The following is a 20,495-nucleotide window of genomic DNA, read 5'->3' as shown; positions in this document are numbered from 1 at the left end:
TGACATATTAAATAACTTTTTTTCTTGTATAAATTTATTCCTTGATTTTTGGATTATGTAATCACTATATCACTATCCTAACATAGAAATGACCTTACTCTAAATGACTCTAAGCCAATATTTGAGTTGAACTAAAATATATACTATTGCTACTATATGTATATATATTTTTTAAGTAAATCATGTCAACGCTTTTCTAACATCTGATATTATAAAAACTAAATATATCCAATTGAGTGATTAGCAAAAAAGAACTCACATCAAAATAGCATGAATAATAGGATAAAGAGGAAATGTAACAGTACTAACTGTTAGGTCTCATGTTTATGAGCCTACGATCTAATCCTGTTTTGATGATTTATAAATAATCTCTAACATCGTTTGTCTAGTGTTTGTATTTATTTATTAGGTATTCTAGACAAACATCGAAGTATGGAGGATGGTTGGATTTCGACTTCACGATGATATCAAAAGGAGGTTGGCGGAATATCACGGTGAAGCTATACACAAGTCAAGTCAAGATCCAAGATCAAGCTTCATGTGCAAATCAACTTGGTACACTAGTTTAGGATTTTTATATTGTGTGTAAATGCTTTAAGCTCAATATCTCACACACACAATTCTTGATTTGAGTAATTTTGACAAAATATTAAGTTATTAGTTTATAGACTTAAATTTCTCTTTATACATATTTTATTAAGTCTATAAAACCATTTGAAAAGATTTCAAAACGTTGTTTAACTCAAAAGTGAAAAATCAAGAAATTTATATACACGTGTATTTATAAGTTTTGCAAAACTGAGAGATTTCAAAAACGGGGAATGATATTTGAAAATTTTCTTTTGTAACATGTTCATTTATATGTTTAGAAATATTTTCCAAAATTTTACAATTTTTAAAATTTATCTGCTATGTTTAAAGGCACTCAAAAACTCAATTTCATTCATGTACAGTGTATGTGCAGGTTTATGAGTCGACTCATGTCTGTGATGAGTCGACTGATAAACTGTGCTGGAAAGAGCAGAAACGTCTGCTGAGTCGACTCATGATCCTTCAAGTCGACTCATGCAAGATGAGTCGACTCATGCAAGATGAGTCGACTCATGATTTTATGAGTCGACCCATAACGTGTGTTTTCAGCCTGTAACGGCTAGTTATGAGTCGACCCATGAACAATACGAGTCGACTCATAATAATGTTAACGGCTAGTTTCCAGAATCCCTATTTTCAGGATTTTTATCCTTTTGCTTGGTTTTCTCTTGGTTTTGGGGTTGGTTTCATGAGCCTATATATACCCCTTTGCCTTATTCATTTCAAAGACTACTAAGAAAGTTTTAATCAAGTTTTACAAGGGTTTAAAGTTTGTTTAAGTGTTTTTTATGAGTTTTTGTGAAGAAACTTTCACAAGAGAAAGAGAAGATTGATTCTATCGGTTTGAGCTTCATTTTCATGCATCTCTCTTTCTTGAATTTTAGAGAAAATTCTTCTAAACTCAATTTCTAACCTTATACAATTATTTGTTATTTATTCATTTTATTAAGCTAGAATTTACATTGAGTTTAATTTTGATTATTGCTCTTTGTTCACACACATCCCTATTGAGCTTTTAGTATTTTCATACACTATATTATTGGGTTGTGATGAGTGATATATTGAGTGTGAGCCTCATTGAGTTCTCATCTTATTAGAGAACAAAATCTTTGTATTTGAGAATATTTGTGATGATCACTTTGTAATACACAAGTACATCGGGAGGAGTGTGTGGTGAGAGAGGAGGTCGATTCCAAGAGGAATGACGTCGGTAGTAAAGCCTAGACAGAGGTTGTAAATCTGAGTACTTGAGAAAGACAACATGGGCTAGGCCAACACTTAGAGGGTGTGTCGTGTGATTGCATTGTGAGTGTTGTAAACGTTTGTCGGTGGGCGTTGAAAACCAATTGTATAGTATCTTTTGAGATAGTGGATTCTTGTCGGGAGTGGGCAGCGGAGACGTAGGTTGAAAGGACCGAACTCCGTCATCATATTGTGTGTTTGAGTTTGCTTTGGCGTATTATTTATGCTCATTGTTCATTGCATTATATATTGCCATTGTCTCATGTTTATATCACCCTTAGTTTAATTGCATATCCTTGCTCATATATCTCATTGTATATCACACTTGCTAGGACATTGTTAATAAATTTTTAATTGGCATTAATATCATATTAGATTAACATATTACCCTATTCACCCCCCTCTAGGTAATTTCACTAACAATAGTAAACTACAATGTAAAGTTAACTTACTTTGTGGAGCCTAACTACTGGCTATAAGCATCGAAGTTTCCATATATATGCTTTATAATTTATTAAAAAGGGCCATATAATCTTATATAATAAAATTGATTTACTACTAAATGATAACATCGTTGTAATAATATCGTTATTAGGAAAAATTCTTCATGAACCAGTATGTTCTTTACGATATATAAACTATACACTCCAAATTCTTGTGTCTTTTATAAAGCCAAAAAGTTTGAATACGAGCCTCTAACATTTTGCTCTCACAACAACAAAATCCATTTAACAAATGTGGATATTCCAGATGAGTTATATATCTTATATACAATAAAACTGTCCTAAGCAAGTGAATTGTAATAGTATTTTTCATTCATATTGATGGGGGTAAGATTATGTAGGGACCTTGCATCAAATAATTTTTTTTATATTTTCAGCACATGACGAATTATATCATATTCTCCCTACTATAACTTCGTAAGAAAATAATTCTTCATACTTTTAGTTTTACTTCTATGATATAGAGAACAAGCTATAAAATCAAATAAGAATATTAGACAATGTAAATATGAGTGAAACCACAACTAAAAGTTAATGTGAATATGACCACAAGTAAAAGCTTAATAAACATATTGCAAATAAATTCATATGAAAAATTTCTTTACGAATTGAATGATCACCCAACTTTTGAAGACTTCAAGATACTAATAAACAGATATGTTGTACTAGATCAATGTGTTTATAACTAACAAATAGGAGATCACGTGACCATAGTATGTGTTGAAGGAAATAATGACAATATTTCATTTGAGAAAAAGATTATTGAGTTGATGATCAATCCCACAAAGAACTTATTTTTTTATTTTTATTCTATTTTTATCAATTTAAATAATTATGATATTCAAACATATGTATTGCACATGCATCTCAACTAGTCGTATAAACGAGCCAACTGTTCTAAAATCTCTCTGAAGGTATTATAGATATTAAGATCAATTAGTTAAACTGCAATCACCATGAGACAGTTTGGCCGAGTGGTCTAAGGCGCCAGATTTAGGCTCTGGTCCGAAAGGGCGTGGGTTCAAATCCCACAGCTGTCAATTTATATATATGTATGTTTAGCTTTTTCACAAACTATTTTGCTTGAATAATTAAGTGTTTTCTATCATTATTTCACTATCTTATATTATTTTATGTTTTAATAGGTATTAATCTTCTTTATTTATTACAAAATGAAAGATGAGAATTTTTGAAACTTCCTGTCCGTGTTATTTCATAACTTATATTATATTTTAGCGTATAACTGCAAGCACATAAATATATATCAAGCATAATTACAATATTTCTAAGTTAATGCTTATTTAAAACTTTAATAAAGCATATTCCCTAGACATTTTGCCCGCAAGATTCCAACTTTCTGCTAACTATTAAATAATTGTTTGGTCCACAAATTCCTTTTTCCATGAACAGGGGCTGTTCACGCATTACACTACTGAACATCACAAAAAGATTGTTGGATCAACAACTCCACTATCACGATCAACTTATATTACTTAAATATCACACACTAATGGCAACCTTTTTTTTCTTTCCTTTTGCTAATTGGACTTCGACACGCGTTGGCTCTTTTATTTCCCCCCTTTTCTGTAAGGAAAATGTCCTGGGGACTCCAAAATAGGAGACCCTCAATGGTATTTTGGAGTCCCTGAATGAGACAGATGAGGTGTCGCCTCTATGTCCCGTGATGCACTGTTCATAAACAGTACATCACGGGACATGAAGGCGATACCTCACATGTCCCACTCAGGATCCCCTATTTTGGGTTCCTATTGTTAGTATTTGTTTGTTTAAAAAAACAAGATAGGCCTACATTAGAATTTTGAACATTCTTTTAAAGGTTTAAAAGCATTGAATACTTATTGGGCTTTGAATAATGGATCAAAGTGTAAGCTTCTAAATCCGCGAACGGGTAGCGCGAATAATGCGCGATTTTGAATTTTAAAAAATTATGAAAAGACAAGTGACTATTGAAAAGTGGTTGTTTGCTCAAGGGGTGTTTTGAAAAGTTGTAACAGTTGGAAGCATCTTTTCAAACCTATAAATAGTTTATGTTTTCAGATATCTAAAAAAATAATTCTTTTCTGAATCTTTTCTATCAAAAACATCTGCAATATTACAAACTTGTTTCACAACGAATTAAGGAAAATTCCAGATTTGCTTACTGGAATTTTCATTTTCTGTTGTATCCTGGGAAGAAAATTTGCATTAACCCGAAGTAACTTTGAATATCAAGTGGGGGCAAATATTTCTTTAAGAAAAGTGTTTCACGCCTCAGAATTTCTGTTTCCTTCGTTTTTAAAACTAACACCTATAGCAGTACTTTTTTGCTAATTGTTTGTACCAGGTAAACAATATAAAACGGAGTAGTACACATAGAAACAGTTAATTATGCATATCAAAAGAATCATAACAATCCCACTCATGAAAAAGATAGCATCATCATGCATTTAAAGCTGATCTTGATCACAACTTAATCTTACAAGATAGGAATCACCGACCCGATTGAATTAAAATCTAATCATCAGGTAGGCATATAATACCCACTCAGAAGGGGATGACGAACGCACTCAACTAAACCCTGAACCCTTTTCCTTGTTAATTTGGTCTTCTAGCTGTTGACTTGTGCGTAGGGGCATGACGTTGAACAAGAACTCCTGGTTTGTGCAGAAAAAGCAGCTATAAGAGTAACGTAAGTATCGTATTACTCTTGTATTACTAGACACAAAAAAGTAAAGCGCGCGCTCTCTCTCTCTCTCATAAACCGGAAGAAAAATCATGAGTTGTTATGAACTTTATCTTTTCATCTAGTAGTAAAATAATAGCATAATGACGACAGTGTAGTTAGCATTTGTGTTGCATATATACTTGGGATTAAACGATTGCCTTTACTTTTGATTAATTGGATTACTGGTCACTATATTTTTCTTTTAATTGGATGCTCATACCTATGCTTTGACGGCTTGGATGATCAGTCGTGTAATTAAGCACTAATTGGATTGCTAGTCGCTTCTAACAGTTTTTGTCAATTTAGCCTGTATAATTTCATTCGTTTTTAAATAAAAGAACTTACTAAGTATATATGTCACATGATGGTATTTTCTAAAATAAAATGTTAAATGCAATATAATTACCTAATACCAGTTTTTGATATGTCATAAATTTTCATTTCAATAATGATCAAGATAGTACACGTAGAAATAATCTATTATATCAAATGATGAAGATTTTTTTTATGTCACGTCACTTAAATTTGTTATGTTATTTGATGAAAAAGCATTAGGAATGATTAATGGCCCATTTAATTATGAGAGTGTTTGAGAGGGCTTATTTTTAGAAGCTTAGAAGTCATATGCTGGCTTTTGATAGATTTTAACTTTTATAGTCAAATGCTTGTAAAAGTTGTATGGATAGAAAGATCATGTACTTAGTGAAGCCTAGCTTGTTTATATGAGCTAAGCGGGGGTGTTTGGTTGCACAATTTTATAGAAAAGTTTTCTCAAAATATCTGACAATAGTAATTTTGTAATTAAAAATTTTCTGTAGATTTTCGTAAATTGTGTTTGGTTCAAAAAAAATTTATATAAATATTTTCTGTAAAGTATAAAAAAGTATCAAATTTTACAGAAATCAATTACCTCTCAAAATGGGCGGAAATTACCCAAAAATCTGACACCTCATTGATACTTTTCTATAAAGTTAAACTTTTCTATAAATTTAGGAGGTGTTTGGTTCAATTTCTACAAATTATAGGAAATCTTACTATTTTCTATAAAGTTACGGGCCATTTTCTTGTTTTGAAAAGCAAATTAAAAAAAAAAGTTTGTTTTTTGACTTCTCAAAACTTTTCTTATAATTTTTTAAAAAATATAAGGAAATCATATTTTAGGTGAAAAACATTTCCTATAATTTATAGAAATTGAACCAAACACCCCCTAACAGGCTAGGTTTTGAAATCCAAGCTTTTTTAAAAAGGAACTTATAAACGAGCTTATTTGTAATTTACCAGACAGTTAATATATGAAAAAGCTACCTTAAATACCAGTTTGACCAATAAAAACTCTCTCACAAACACCCTTTGCATGATCAGTTATCCAAGTAATTAAAATATAGATACAAGTAGGCTATTAGGAAATAAATACACCAATAAATTCATCGATTGATGGGTACTTGACTTATTCATTCCGGGAAGTCACTGCTGCATCATGGTTACTTTTCTCCAGATAAGTAATCTAAAAAAATATCAGGAGGAATTTAGTTCGTAATAACCTTTAAATTCCGAATTTGCCCATGTGACAAGGATTGTGACAAGTCTGACATCCCACCGCCCAGTGGTTTTTTCCGTCACCAAGAAAAAATCGATGGCCTGTCTTCCTTTGGGTCCCAGCCCTCCAGCTGTTCCACCTTGCGACTGGCCCCACACCAGAATATCCCTAACTAGATTATTGAAAACCTACTTTTGTCTTTTGCAATTAATATATTTTTACTTACCATTGAGTGCACGAATATTGATGCAATATGAGTCCAGGCTGGGTGTGATTAGGTCCAGTCTGGGCTTCGAGCTTAAAGCATGAGTTGGATGTTTAGAGGAATTTGCTAGCACATAATGCTGGCCTATTTTCATATTCTCCTTTTCTTTTTCCTATTAAAATGCAAATTCTTTAAGTAGTATCCGCATGTGATTGAATTGTTCAAAGGGAAAATTGCTTCTAGGTCCCAAAATCCAACTTTCAATGTGTCTTAGTTCCCTCAACTTTCAATAATGTGCTAAAGCCCTTTTTTTTAAAAAAATTGTGTTCAGACCCCTCTCCCCAAGTTTTAACGCAACCTCTTCAAAAATCCCGATTTTACCCCTCCCCTACGATCATGGTTATCATGTTAACATGTTAACTCTTACGGTTAACATGTTAACTCTTACGGTTAACATGTTAACTATTAATAGTTAACATGTTATCTGTAAGAGTTAACATGTTAACCGTAAGAGTTAACATTCGCTGGCATGAGAAAGATGAGGGTAAAATTGGGATTTAAGCCAACTGACATGTCTAATCATGAGGTGGCATGTCTAATCATCCGCTGACATGAGCTGGAATCATGATGGAGGGGCCTGTACATAATTTTTTCAAAAACAATGGGCTACAACACATTAAAAAAATATGGGGGACTGGCGCACATTGAAAGTTGGATTTGGGGGCCTAGAAGCAACTTTTCCTTGTTCAAAACCACTAAAGATGATAATTAAATTCCTAAATTAACCTCGATGGGCCCCTTGAATAGTGTAGAACTACCAACGCACATGCAAATAGTTCTGACAAAATTCCGATTTCTTTTCCATACGATTCAATAGTATTTTCTTTTCTTTTTTTAAACTCCTCTAGAACATCCTATACTGAAAGTTATATGCAAGATAGAAGAATGTAATGTGTCTATATCAACTCTTAATCAGCACAAAACATAATATAAAATAACTATAAAAAATGAAAAACTCTAGAACTATTTCGAGATGACAACATTTTCCAATTCAACTCGAGTTTCACTTTGAGACCCCATCTTTTTTTTCTAAAAAAGAAAATAGAGTTAAAACTCAATACAAATAAAATAATTAAATAGTGCGAACATAGCAGTCAGCGATCGATACAAACCATCGACTTCAAAATTGAACTTAAGGCACACGTAAACTTTTTGTTCATTCATATACAAGTTTCTATTGGTCATTATCTGTTCATATTTTTCTTTTCCAGTAGTACTCCGGCGTACAAGATGCATGCATTACAAAAAAAAATGTGAGGATATTTCGGAATGATTTTTGTGAGAATGAGAGTAATTGTGTTGATTCTCAAGTGTTAATTATTTTAGTTATATTTTGCTAGTATGAATGTATTTCTTTTAAATTTTGGATTGCAAGGATATTTTTGGTATTTCCAAAAAAAATTGACACACAAATAAAAAATGTGACTTTTCTTAAATGGCTAAATTACCAAATTGGTATTAAAAGTAGTACCCAATGATCAGATTGGTATTAAAATTATCTCCGATGACAATAAGGCATTTAAAGTTGCACGATGAGACAAATAGGCCCAGAAATAAATTTTCCGGCAAACTTTTCCGGTGACCACTCATGAAATCTGTCACATGATGCTTATGTGGTATATTTATGATAATATGACAGCTGTAGCTAGCCTAATTCAAACCATTAGACAGGTATATTTTTAAATTAGTGTAAAAGCAAATAGGTTTTTTTCTTAATTTAGGAGTTTCTTCTCATTCTTCTATCAAGTTAGAGTTCTCCATTGCTTGAGAATTCTCCATTGCTTGAGAACATGGATTGTTTGAGCTCAAGTAATGAAGAACCATCAATTTGAAAGAAAAAGGAGTCCCAAATTTGAAAAAATCCTTCTTTTTTATGTTAATTTGAAAATCACTCCTTCTATTAGGTTCAATGACGCTAACTACAGTTGTCACTTCATCATACATATGCCACCTAAACACATGGAAAATAGCTGAAAATTTTAATTTTAGGCTTATTTGTCTCATCGTGCAAGCTTAAATATCTTGCTGTTAACGGAGATAATTTTAATACATTGTTAGTCATGGGCTACTTTTTTAATGTCAATCTGGGAATTGAGCCTTTCTTAAAATATATATAGTATTGATGAGAGCTTGACTAGGTAGGTAAAATAAAATACTCCTCGTAATGCCAATATGCAATTTGCAATTGCAAGTGAAGTAATATGAAAATAAATAGTTAGACAGCAGGTACCGAGCGCTAGTCTGTTATTTTCCGATGTCGGCGTTTTGCCGGCCCTCGACCTGGACACCCCGCCGAACTTTATGGTTAAACCTCCCCTCTCCCCTGTTCCCGTCACCGCCCGGTAACCCCAAAACCCACGGGGGCTAAATAGTCCACCAACTTTGGACCCCCAAATAAATCCCAATTTGCTGTCGTAGAAATAAAAATTGGCGGCTGCCGTCGGTCGAAAAGTCCCTGCCAACAAAAATTCCCTCTCTCCTTTTCTAACTGAACTTACCATTTCACCCTTGCGCTCAACCGCATGTGAGTGTTGTATAAATAACTGGATAAAATAACCCCTCTTTATCTATTCCTCCGCTTTGATTGCTCCCATGACCCAATCGTGAGTAAAGGTACGAACTTTTTTTTTTTTTTTTTTTTTTTTTTTTTTTTTTTTTTTTTTTTTTTTATTTTTTTTTTTTTTTTTTTTTTTGCTTTTCTTTCTTCTGTTGAGATGGATCTGATGATTGTGCAACTAAAGGTTTCATTTTGGTTAAGATGTGTTGTAGAATTTTTTTTTTTTGATGTATTTGATCCGTTTAGCTGGGAAAAAAACCAAACTTTGAATATATTTTGGCTTTTTGCCAGTCACGTTTTGGTCGGCAACTCTTTTGTTTGTTTGTATGGATCAAGATTGTTGTGAGAGATCCGTTCTAGTGGAATCATGCTAATTTGTTGGTCGTTTTGAAGTTTTTATACATCAAAATCTTGAATTTCTCTCTCCACATGGATACATTTTGCAGATAATTTCCCCAAATTTGAAATGCCCGGAATTATGGTTAATGGGTTTGATGGGAATGAGGAAATAACAGAGATGAATCCATCTCCCATCAAAGAAAACGTTGCTACTTCAGAATCCCCAAAACCTTCTTCAACCCCCAAGAGCCATCACAGTGGTGCCCTTGAACTCTCAATGGAAAATTGTGTAGATACATCAATCGATCGATTATATGACAATGTGTGCGAGATGGAGAGCTCCGGCGATGAGGATTCTCCGTCGAGGCAAAGTTTCGGGTCAGATGGTGATGAGTCGAGGATCGATTCTGAGCTTCGTCACCTTGTTGGTGGAGAGATGAAAGCCATTGAAATAATGGAAGAGGAGATAGAAGAAGAGGTTGATAATTCGAATAATGAGAAGGTTCAATCTCCTACTAAATCGTCGAATTCATCTAAAAAGTCTAAGAGGGTAACCACCCCTCATAGTGCGTCAAAACCTCCTCTAAGGGCGAGTATAGTGAAGAAACTAATGAACGGGAGTGAGAGTTCACTGGAGTCCAGCGCTGATAACCCTGATACTGGACGTTTCTATCTAAAGCATGCCCGAGACTTGATTTCCTCTGATAACCACAGGAGAGCTCTCAAATATGGACTGAAGGCAGTCAAGTGTTTTGAGAAGTGTTCGGATGGTAACCCTAGTTTGGACTTGGTTATGAGCTTGCATGTTATAGCCGCAATCCACTGTAGTTTAGGGAAATTTGATGAGGCAATCCCTGTATTTGAGCAATCCATTGAGATCCCTGACCTTGAATTGGGGCAAGATCATGCTCTCGCAAAATTCTCGGGCTTAATGCAGTTGGGAGACACTTATGCAATGCTAGGTCAGCTTGAGAGCTCAATACAATGCTATACAACAGGCTTGGAAGTTCAAAAGCAAGCTCTCGGTGATACTGACCCTAGGGTTGGTGAGACTTGCCGATACTTGGCTGAAGCCCTTGTTCAAGCTCTTCAGTTTGATGAAGCTGAAAGATTATGTCAAATGGCCCTCGATATCCATAGTGAGAGTGGAGAACCTTCATCTTTGGATGAAACAGCAGATAGAAGGCTAATGGGTCTAATTTGTGACACAAAAGGGGATCATGAAGTTGCTCTTGAGCATCTAGTTTTGGCCAGTACAGCCATGGTTGCCAATGGCTTGGAATCCGAGGTAGCCTCAGTGGATTTAAGCATCGGAGACATTTATCTATCTTTAGCCAGATACGACGAGGCTGTGCTTGCCTACCAAAAAGCCCTAATGGTTTTCAAGTCCTTGAAAGGAGAGAGCCACCCAAGTGTCGCTTCTGTCTATGTTCGCCTCGCTGATCTTTACAACAAAACTGGGAAACTCAAGGAGTCAAAGTTACACTGTGAGAATGCCTTGAAAATCTATGGAAAACCCATCCCAGGATCCAACAATGAAGAGATTGCAAGCGGTCTGACCGATGTTTCTGCAATCTATGAATCAATGAATGACCATGAACAAGCTCTCAAGTTGCTTCAAAAGGTGTTAAAGCTTTACAAGAACTCTCCTGGTCAGCAGAGTACAATTGCAGGGATTGAAGCACAAATGGGTGTGTTACACTATATAATTGGGAACTATGGAGAGTCTTATTCATCGTTTAAGAACGCGATTTCTAAGCTAAGGGCCTGTGGAGAGAAGAAATCAGCATTCTTTGGGATTGCTTTGAACCAGATGGGGCTTGCTTGTGTACAACGGTTTGCTATAAATGAGGCTGCGGAGCTCTTTGAGGAAGCGAGGAGTGTTCTTGAACAAGAGTATGGACCTTACCATCCCGATACTCTTGGTGTTTATAGCAATCTTGCAGGAACTTACGATGCGATGGGAAGGTATGAACTCTTAACTAAACTTGTGTTTGTATTTTAAATTTCTGCTAAATGCTCAGTTTGGGTTAATCATCATGCTTGGTGGGAGTTCTTGGATGTCTTTGGTTTCAAAAGATGCAAATTGTTATGACAATGTTGTAAGGGAAAATAAAGAGCATGTCACCTCGTCAAGTTTCTCCTTCATTCAATATCCTAACCTCTACTCGCTTGCTAACCTTATGTTATCCCCAAAAGCAACCAAGCCCCTCTTGGTTCTCTTTATGCCCTTAAGGTCTAGAAACACAACTTTTCCTGGGAAAAAAAGAATCACATCCAGATTTAGCAAAGTAATAAATTAGGATCCTCCATATATTTGAGCTAGTTATATCTTTCGCAAAATTCATGAGTATCAATTGTTGTCTAATTTGAGTAGTAAGAAAACCATATAGCTGGAAAAATATATGATCTTTATTTCCATTCTGTTTTTTGGTGTTGGCAAAAGAAGAAGAAGAAGAAGAAGAAGAAAATAAAAGAGAATACCTTGTGAGAGTTGATAAAGTCTGTCTACTTGTCATATGTGTGGTCTTTGCTTACCATTCTGGGGTTTTGCAGATATTCAAGTCTTGCTTCAAACATATTGGGAGTAATTTTCTGCCCTCTAGAGGGTAATATGAGGCATTTCTCCACCTTGATGGTTCGAAAGAGTAGCATCCAAAATGCTAAATAGGCATATAAGTTGAAAATGCCGATGAAAATTGTTTTTTCTCCTCAATAGCTTTTTACCTACCCAGACATTACTCCTTCGAATTTTTCTTACTCCAAAATAGATGGGTTCATATCTTTCTATCTTGCTTCATAAGAAGTCTTTCCAATACCAATTTGGTTCATTACTTTTTCCTATCAAAATAGGCTCAATAACTGAGATTTATTCAGCTAAAAAGGTACTGGTCTTAAAAGGCAAATGTGATTAGTTTGCCCAGTGTCCTAGTCATTTCCCTTAAGATTTGAACAGTCACTAGGAAGTAGGAAATGCTAGTTTTGTTAATGTTATGGTTTGTCATTTGTACAATTGCCCCTTAAAGTTGAAACCTTCATAAACTATCACATTATCCTAAGCGTTTCCTACCCTTTTATATTACTTAAAAGCCAACCCATTGGTTAGTAAAGTAAGATCACACTCTTCTTTAGTTCTTTAACATACTTTATCCACCTTGGGCTTTATTCCTTTGCTCGTAGAAGTTTCCTTTTGAGCATCAAGAAGCATGTGGCATTGTGGCCTTCAACTTTACTGAAATGTCAAAACTCTTAAGATCTGAAACAAGAAAGCAAAAGTTTACCAACTTCTGAAAAAGCTCAGAGACGAAGGGAATATAAGAAGAAAAGTCAATAGCTTTCTTATTCACATCTATAATTATTTTATTTTATTTTGTTTTTGAGGACAAAATTGTTTTTCATTAATAATTCCAGAATGTCTCCAAATTTAACAGAAGTTACAGAAATGAAAGTTACAGAAATGAAAACAATTGCTTCTATAGGAGACTATGGATAAGAATCCCAAACAAACAAAACGAAGAAACTGTCATTTAATTGCTAAGTTGGGAACTTGATATGATGCCTGCTATTTATACAGGTTGGAGGAGGCCATCGAGATACTGGAACATGTTGTCGGGATACGAGAAGAGAAGCTCGGAACAGCAAATCCAGATGTCGATGATGAGAAGAGGAGGCTGGCTGAGCTTTTGAAGGAAGCGGGAAGAGTCAGAAGCAGGAAAGCAAGATCACTGGAAACTCTACTGGATTCAAACCCTCACATCCTAAAGAAAGGTGTTGTTATAGCTTGATACACAATCTTGAAGAATGAAATTATGTATACTAATAAAAAGAAGAAAGATTTGTTGGAACATATGATTAGTTTTTGATTGTTTGCAAAAGGATAAAGAAGGATAGAAGAGAGATGTGATTGTGAGGTTGATTGTATATTTATTCTTACAGTGGTATTGAATTGGCTTTTGGTTGGCTTATATACAAGATGGCTTCGACATACACGAGGAGTTTGAAGTTTGTTGCTTTTTTGTTTATTTTCATATCCTTTCAATCAAACTGTCGAATTATAAAACGAGTAACATAGTGAAACAAACCAATATTTTCTGTTAATTACTAGTATATGCATTAGATATTTGATTTATAAATGCTACCAATTACATTCACAGTAATTTGTAAGAGGCATAAGCAGTATCCACACAGAAAACACTCAAGTAGCTAAACTTGAGCTTTCATCTGTGCATCATTTCAACATTACTCTCAGGGATAAATACCATCACTTGCAACAAAGGAAGTACAAAAGAAGAAACATAGTTAAGAAAACTAAATACTGTTGCATGTGTGCTCAAGAATACAGTCTACAAACTTTAAAACACTGTATCTGATTGGCGTAATGCTCATACATCAATTCTTTTCCTTAATCTTCCACAGAAGTTACAACTTCATACCGATTGAAACTTTATACCACTTAAAATGCAACGTGTAGAGAATCTCTGAAAGAATCCAAGTCCTTGAGCAACTATTTAAAGCATCTAAGTTATTGGAAATAAAAATTACATAAATCACATTCATAATATCAGACATAGCAGTATCCACACAACGCACTTGGGCAGCTAAACTTGAGCTCTAATTGATATCTATTTGTATATTAATTCTCATAAATAAATATATAATCACTCAGAACAAACGGAGCGGGAAAAGATGAAATAATAGCTTACAAAACTTTGTATTGGCTGCATGAGTGCTCAAGAATACAATGTACAGTTTTACAGCAACACATGCAAGATCTGATTGGTGTAATGTTCACACAATTATGCTCTCCAGATGTTAACAACTTCATACCAAATGAAGCTCATAAATTAAAAACGCAACATCTGTTATAATCTCAAGAAAAGAATCTGAGTTCTTGAGCAATAATTTAAAGAATGCTATATATATACTTTAGTATATCACATGTATCAGCAATACAACTGCTTGTGAACTTGCTGTGAACTCCATGTCGCCTTCGCTGCTGGCAGTGAAGCAGGAAAAATGACTGTTGGCTTCCTCTTGCTCTCCTCCAGATATGGGAAATCTTCTGTGTAATGCAATCCCCTGCTCTCCTGCCTTGCAAGTGCGCTACTGATGACGAGTTTTGCACAGCAAAAGAGGTTCCTCATCTCACAAGCCTCAACACCAACCATTGTTTGGTTCCACCCTCGACGAAACAAGAACTCTTCCCACTCTGCCTCCAACTCCGAGATCCTCCACTCTGCAGTCTTCAGCCTCTGTGTAGACCTCACAATACCCACAAACTCCCACATTACTGACTGTAACTCCCTTCTCACTTCCTTTGTCTTTTGCTTAATCTCCTCTATTTTATCCTCTTTGAGGGATATTGGAAGAACTGGATGAGCCCAGATTCTTAATTTTGGACCAGTTGACTCAGTAGCATAATTGATTGAGGGTTCAACAGCCCGTTGGGCAAAAACAAGTGCTTCAAGTAAAGAGTTGCTGGCTAGCCTATTGGCACCATGGAGGCCAGTGCAAGCAACCTCACCAGCAACAAAAAGCCCAGAAACATTGGTCTCTCCATGGAGCCCAGCTCGAACACCACCACACATATAATGGGCAGCAGGCACAACAGGAATAGGCTCACGGGTGATGTCAAGGCCATAACGGAAGCATTCAGATGCAATGTTGGGGAAATGGGATAGGATTGCATCATGAGGGCGGTGACTGATATCAAGAAGAACATACTTCTCGCCGCGTTTTTTTAATTGATCATCAATGCTGCGTGCGACGACGTCACGAGGGGCTAGTTCTGCACGGGAGTCGTATAGTGGCATGAAGCGCTGCAAGGACTGGTTGTAGAGGATGCCACCGTCGCCACGGACAGCTTCAGTGATGAGGAACGCATTGTCTCGTGGTTTAGTGGGTTTGATGGGGAGGCCTTCATCAGCAAGAGCTGTTGGGTGGAACTGCACGAATCTTTGAAGACAGAAAGAAAAGAACATTCAGGAAAAACGATTTTGACCATTGATGTGGCATGATACATATGGATTACCCAGAAAGAAAATTTCCAATGATTTTCTGTGTCTTTAATAGGGATAAAATCATTCGATTTTATGAAAATTCTAAGTGTTGATTTTAACAACATAAGATGCACGATTAAAATATGTAGAAAATATCTCTGACATTTTATTTCAAAGCAGTTGAATTATAATAGTTCACATCCAATGCTATGGAGTTATAATTCACAGAAACAGATTATAAAATTTGATCTACAATAGGTGCATCTTGGATATTGTTAAAGGGTAGCCGATTGACCTAGTCCTCTTCAGAGATGAGTGGTTAATATGCACACAAGGGTGCAATGAAAGGTTATAAATGTAACGTGCAGAAACATATTGCTGCATGTTTCACGTATTTGGAGGGCAAGGCAAAAACTTGTAAGTACATAATGATTTCCGAGTAAAAAATACATCATGGCAAGAAGAGAGTAGCAGAACTTGAAATTTGAATATCTACAAATTTGAAAGCCACCGTCGCCACGGACAGCTTCAGTGATGAGGAACGCATTGTCTCGTGGTTTAGTGGGTTTGATGGGGAGGCCTTCATCAGCAAGAGCTGTTGGGTGGAACTGCACGAATCTTTGAAGACAGAAAGAAAAGAACATTCAGGAAAAACGATTTTGACCATTGATGTGGCATGATACATATGGATTACCCAGAAAGAAAATTTCCAATGATTTTCTGTGTCTTTAATAGGGATAAAATCATTCGATTTTATGAAAATTCTAAGTGTTGATTTTAACAACATAAGATGCACGATTAAAATATGTAGAAAATATCTCTGACATTTTATTTCAAAGCAGTTGAATTATAATAGTTCACATCCAATGCTATGGAGTTATAATTCACAGAAACAGATTATAAAATTTGATCTACAATAGGTGCATCTTGGATATTGTTAAAGGGTAGCCGATTGACCTAGTCCTCTTCAGAGATGAGTGGTTAATATGCACACAAGGGTGCAATGAAAGGTTATAAATGTAACGTGCAGAAACATATTGCTGCATGTTTCACGTATTTGGAGGGCAAGGCAAAAACTTGTAAGTACATAATGATTTCCGAGTAAAAAATACATCATGGCAAGAAGAGAGTAGCAGAACTTGAAATTTGAATATCTACAAATTTGAAATATCTACATCTGACTCTGTTTAATGCAACCAAGCAACCAATTACACGTTTGAAATTTCCAAAAAAGATAAAATTGATGAAAACTCAATTTCTGGGGTTTACCATAAATATAAAGAAAATAATTCTTTATCAATGGAAAAAGAGCATGGACTTACTCCATGTTGGAGATAACAGCTTGAGCGCGATGAGCCATTGCAATGCCATCTCCAGTAGCTACCTATACGTGTATAATTACCGCCTAAATCAGAGGGATGATAACTGACAAGCAGAAGATATATTCTAGTAATAACATGTAGGTAGAAGGATACCGGTGGATTGGTTGTCGTGGGGTAAATATGTCCAACTCCCCCTGAAGCAAGCAATGTCACCTTAGAGAGGAACCGAAACACCTAGCACATATTTTTTTTTTCCAAAAACCATAGATCTCCTTCAATTGCTCGAGTGATAGAATATTACTAAGCATATAATACAGGAAAGTAAAGAAATTGGTGAGTAAAAGAAATTAATGAAGTCAGTAATAGAACCTGTTCTGTCTCCACATTCAACACATCAACACCGTGGCAATTAATTCCCATCTTATCCTGCAAAAATCATCAGATAAATTGTCTCAGGTGATTCTAATATTGTTTTGACCCAAAACTCGTGTTCACAACAAAATAGATAGAGGAATGTGCCTCCACACTCTGACAGGTGTGTCACCAACGTGGTACACATCCACCCAAATAATCAACATACATAGCTCGTAACTAACAACCTGGTAGCTTCATATGTAAGTAACACACCAGCCAAGACTATGCATGTTTGTACTGGTTATAAGAGGTAAATGTACAATAGATATGCCTTCAACTGTTATAAAGATGAAATACTTCCCAGTGATATCTGTAAGAAATTATGATTATATTGTATATTTTCCGTTCAATGCGACATGACATTTTCTCAGTTCCATGACTTCCAAGTAATGAAATTTTCCATCCGCATGCCATTTTGACTTGCACAGTTTCATGTAATATAGATATATCTAGGGAAGTAAATGCAAAGATCATATTTGATCAAATATATTCCTTTCCATCCCTCCTAGAACAATTTTGTTCTTATTTTCCAATCATTGGCTTTGATTTACTGCAATCCAATTGGTGTTCCAATAGTGTTCCCTTCTGTTTAAAAAAGCATTTGAAATATTATATACTAGATCAGTGGGTGTTAATTTAAGAGAGGAGATGGCCAAATGGAGAAAAGTGATTCATGTAGCCAATCCCAAAGATTCGGGGGGAAATGAAGTATGTATCTGTTGTTTATTCCAGATATTAGATAAAAAACGGTAGGTCAAAAAAAACCTGAGAGGTAAGTACGTCTATTGCAAAGTGGTGCCCGAACATAAATATGTTTGGATCATCATCCACAGCCTTTAATAGTGCCCTCTCAATCTCTCTCCCAGTCATGTCCGCTGCATGAACAATTCTATGATGAGAATGTCCCCCCTCCCTCGCAAGATGTAGTTCTCCATCATCTCCATGATCAAATGATGCACCCATAGCAATTAGTTCTTTCACTCGCTCAGGACCTTCTGTGCAAACTACCTGCATAAACTTGGTACAAGTTTTCAGTTCCCAATACATCACAAAGTTGATCAAAATAGAGGATGAAGAAGGTTTTTTCAGTGACTCAGTAAAAGTAATAGAAACTTGAATATGCAACTTAAAAGATACAGTAATTCAAAATTTCATTAAGATGTCACCATTAAGCTAAAATTAGAGATGCAAATGTTTCCCAGGGAAAGGGTTCCTAAACTGGAACTTACTCGTGTTCTTTAGTATCATCTTTCCAGAGCATATCTATGGCTTATAGAGGCTTATGTTTTTCATAACAGTAAAGAAAGTAATATTGTTTTCCTAAACAAAGGAATGATATCTTTCTTTGCGCAACGCACTATTGGTTTCATATATGCTTATGAATGAAAAGTAACACAAAAATTTCTAGGGCTTGGTCTTCTTAGCATCATTCTCCATATGTGATTAAACGTATAAAACCGATAAATAGTTGGACAAATAAAAGATGTTTTTGTCTACCTTAATTGTTTATTCTCTTTAAACATTCACCCATCACATTCTAAGCAAGCAATTTTAGTAAAAGATGGCAATTCCTTATTGTAGCATATTCATGAATCAAAGACCAATAGTATCATTTATATGAATAGAGCCCACGAAGGATTTTCAATCTCAGATTCAATAAACCTGCTACGCTAAGTGTTCTTTCTATACCATATCATTCATTCGACTGGGTTACGCCCTCATTTTCCAAATAATTATAGAATAAAGGCGCAACAAGAAGAAATACAATAAGTAAATAATTAAAGACATGTTATTCATTAGAGATAAAGGAAGAGAATTCCATAAGACGAAGTTTACCCTAACTGTCTCCTCATCGCACAAATAAGCCCCTGCAACAATAGTATCACGCATGTGATTCTCAACAGAATCTGAAGGGCACAAAACAGCACTAACACCACCTTGTGCATAATTTGTATTGCACTCTTGAGGCTCGGCCTTAGTGATAATAGCAACTGATCCATGTTTTGAAACTTCAAGAGCATACCTTAGGCCAGCGACACCACTGCCAACAACCACAAAGTCAAAATACTTTGTTGTGTTGTCTTGCATGCATGAAACAGTAACAGTTTGGGAGGAGCCCTTTCTCCTGTAGAGAGGTGCCTTGAGAGAGCCATGCCTCTTGCTACATAAGAACTGCGATGGTGCAGATAACCTAACATAGATGCAGCATAAGTTTAACAAGAATTGATTAGCTTAACATATTCAGCATTTAAATTTTATATAGTGAAATTTCTGAGTATTCCAGAACATTACTTCAGCAAAAGAAAAAAGATATAGATTATAGTTGGCCTAATTCAAAAAAACTATAAAAGAATCAGGTTAGCAAGAGATTTTTTTTTTTTTTTTTTGGCTACAGCAAAATATAATCATACATGGATGAATCATTCCCACAATCCTAAATTACTACAACATCTCCTGCATTGGAACGTATGGTCATGGACCCGAATCCGTTAGTATACAACATTTTCTTTTCCAAGTGAAATCCCCTAGTATATGAAAGAATGAAAAAGTGCTTTCACTATTGTGGAATAATAAGCATTCGTATCTTAATGCATGTATTTAATTTATTCGGAACTATTTGAGTGGGATCCACTTTTTGGGAAATATTAGTTGAAGCAATAACAAGAATATTTCTAGTACTGTAAGGGGAAGAAGATGTATCATAAAGGCCTATAAAAGAAAGTTATACACAAATTACCATGAAGAAAGAAGATCGCTAAAAGACACAGTTTGGAGGGAGATAGATGCATGCTTACTGTTCCAAATGCATGATATATGTATGTATGAATGGTTGTTGTCCCAGATGGCATATATGAGATGGGCTTTGAATTTATCTTATGCATAGTTATGGACTATTTTCAAATAATAAAGAGGAAAACGTGTTCTCTCAAATGTGCCAAGAGCAACTCTTATTTACTAAATGGATAAGACCTGGAATGAAAGATACTGGTCATTAGAGGAA

The 20,495-nt window shown here is 35.2% G+C and overlaps 2 protein-coding genes and 1 non-coding gene across 3 annotated transcripts in view; 2 read left to right on the top strand and 1 right to left on the bottom strand.

Annotated features, from left to right (window-relative positions):
• On the top strand, nucleotides 3,297-3,376 carry TRNAL-UAG. Its single transcript has one exon. It is a non-coding gene; the product is annotated as a tRNA-Leu (tRNA).
• On the top strand, nucleotides 9,279-13,746 carry LOC109828989 (protein KINESIN LIGHT CHAIN-RELATED 2-like). Its single transcript, XM_020396021.1, has 3 exons — nucleotides 9,279-9,476; nucleotides 9,867-11,727; nucleotides 13,334-13,746. Exons 2-3 carry the CDS (start codon nucleotides 9,887-9,889, stop codon nucleotides 13,542-13,544), a joined length of 2,052 nt encoding a protein of 683 aa, XP_020251610.1. The 5' UTR covers nucleotides 9,279-9,476; nucleotides 9,867-9,886; the 3' UTR covers nucleotides 13,545-13,746.
• LOC109828988 (L-aspartate oxidase, chloroplastic) overlaps nucleotides 14,447-20,495 on the bottom strand; it is a 13,457-nt gene continuing 7,408 nt past the window's right edge. Inside the window, exons 3-8 of the mRNA XM_020396020.1 lie at nucleotides 19,331-19,685; nucleotides 18,260-18,502; nucleotides 17,450-17,506; nucleotides 17,234-17,314; nucleotides 17,081-17,142; nucleotides 14,447-15,714 (exon numbers count right to left, since the gene is read on the bottom strand). Of these exons, the coding sequence (XP_020251609.1) occupies nucleotides 14,703-15,714; nucleotides 17,081-17,142; nucleotides 17,234-17,314; nucleotides 17,450-17,506; nucleotides 18,260-18,502; nucleotides 19,331-19,685 (1,810 nt within the window). The 3' untranslated portion in view covers nucleotides 14,447-14,702. The remainder of the gene's footprint in view (nucleotides 15,715-17,080; nucleotides 17,143-17,233; nucleotides 17,315-17,449; nucleotides 17,507-18,259; nucleotides 18,503-19,330; nucleotides 19,686-20,495) is intronic.

The sequence above is a fragment of the Asparagus officinalis genome, chromosome 1 (assembly GCF_001876935.1).
Source record: "Asparagus officinalis chromosome 1, Aspof.V1, whole genome shotgun sequence".
Lineage (NCBI taxonomy): Eukaryota > Viridiplantae > Streptophyta > Magnoliopsida > Asparagales > Asparagaceae > Asparagus > Asparagus officinalis.
Note: the sequence above shows the minus strand (reverse complement) of the source record. Positions and strands in the feature narration are given on the sequence as shown.

Coding starts and splice junctions, on each gene's coding strand:
- LOC109828989 (XM_020396021.1), top strand. CDS start 9,887: ATGCCCGGAATTATGGTTAATGGGTTTGATGGGAATGAGGAAATAACA. Junction 11,728..13,333: donor ACTTACGATGCGATGGGAAG/GTATGAACTCTT, acceptor CTATTTATACAG/GTTGGAGGAGGCCATCGAGA.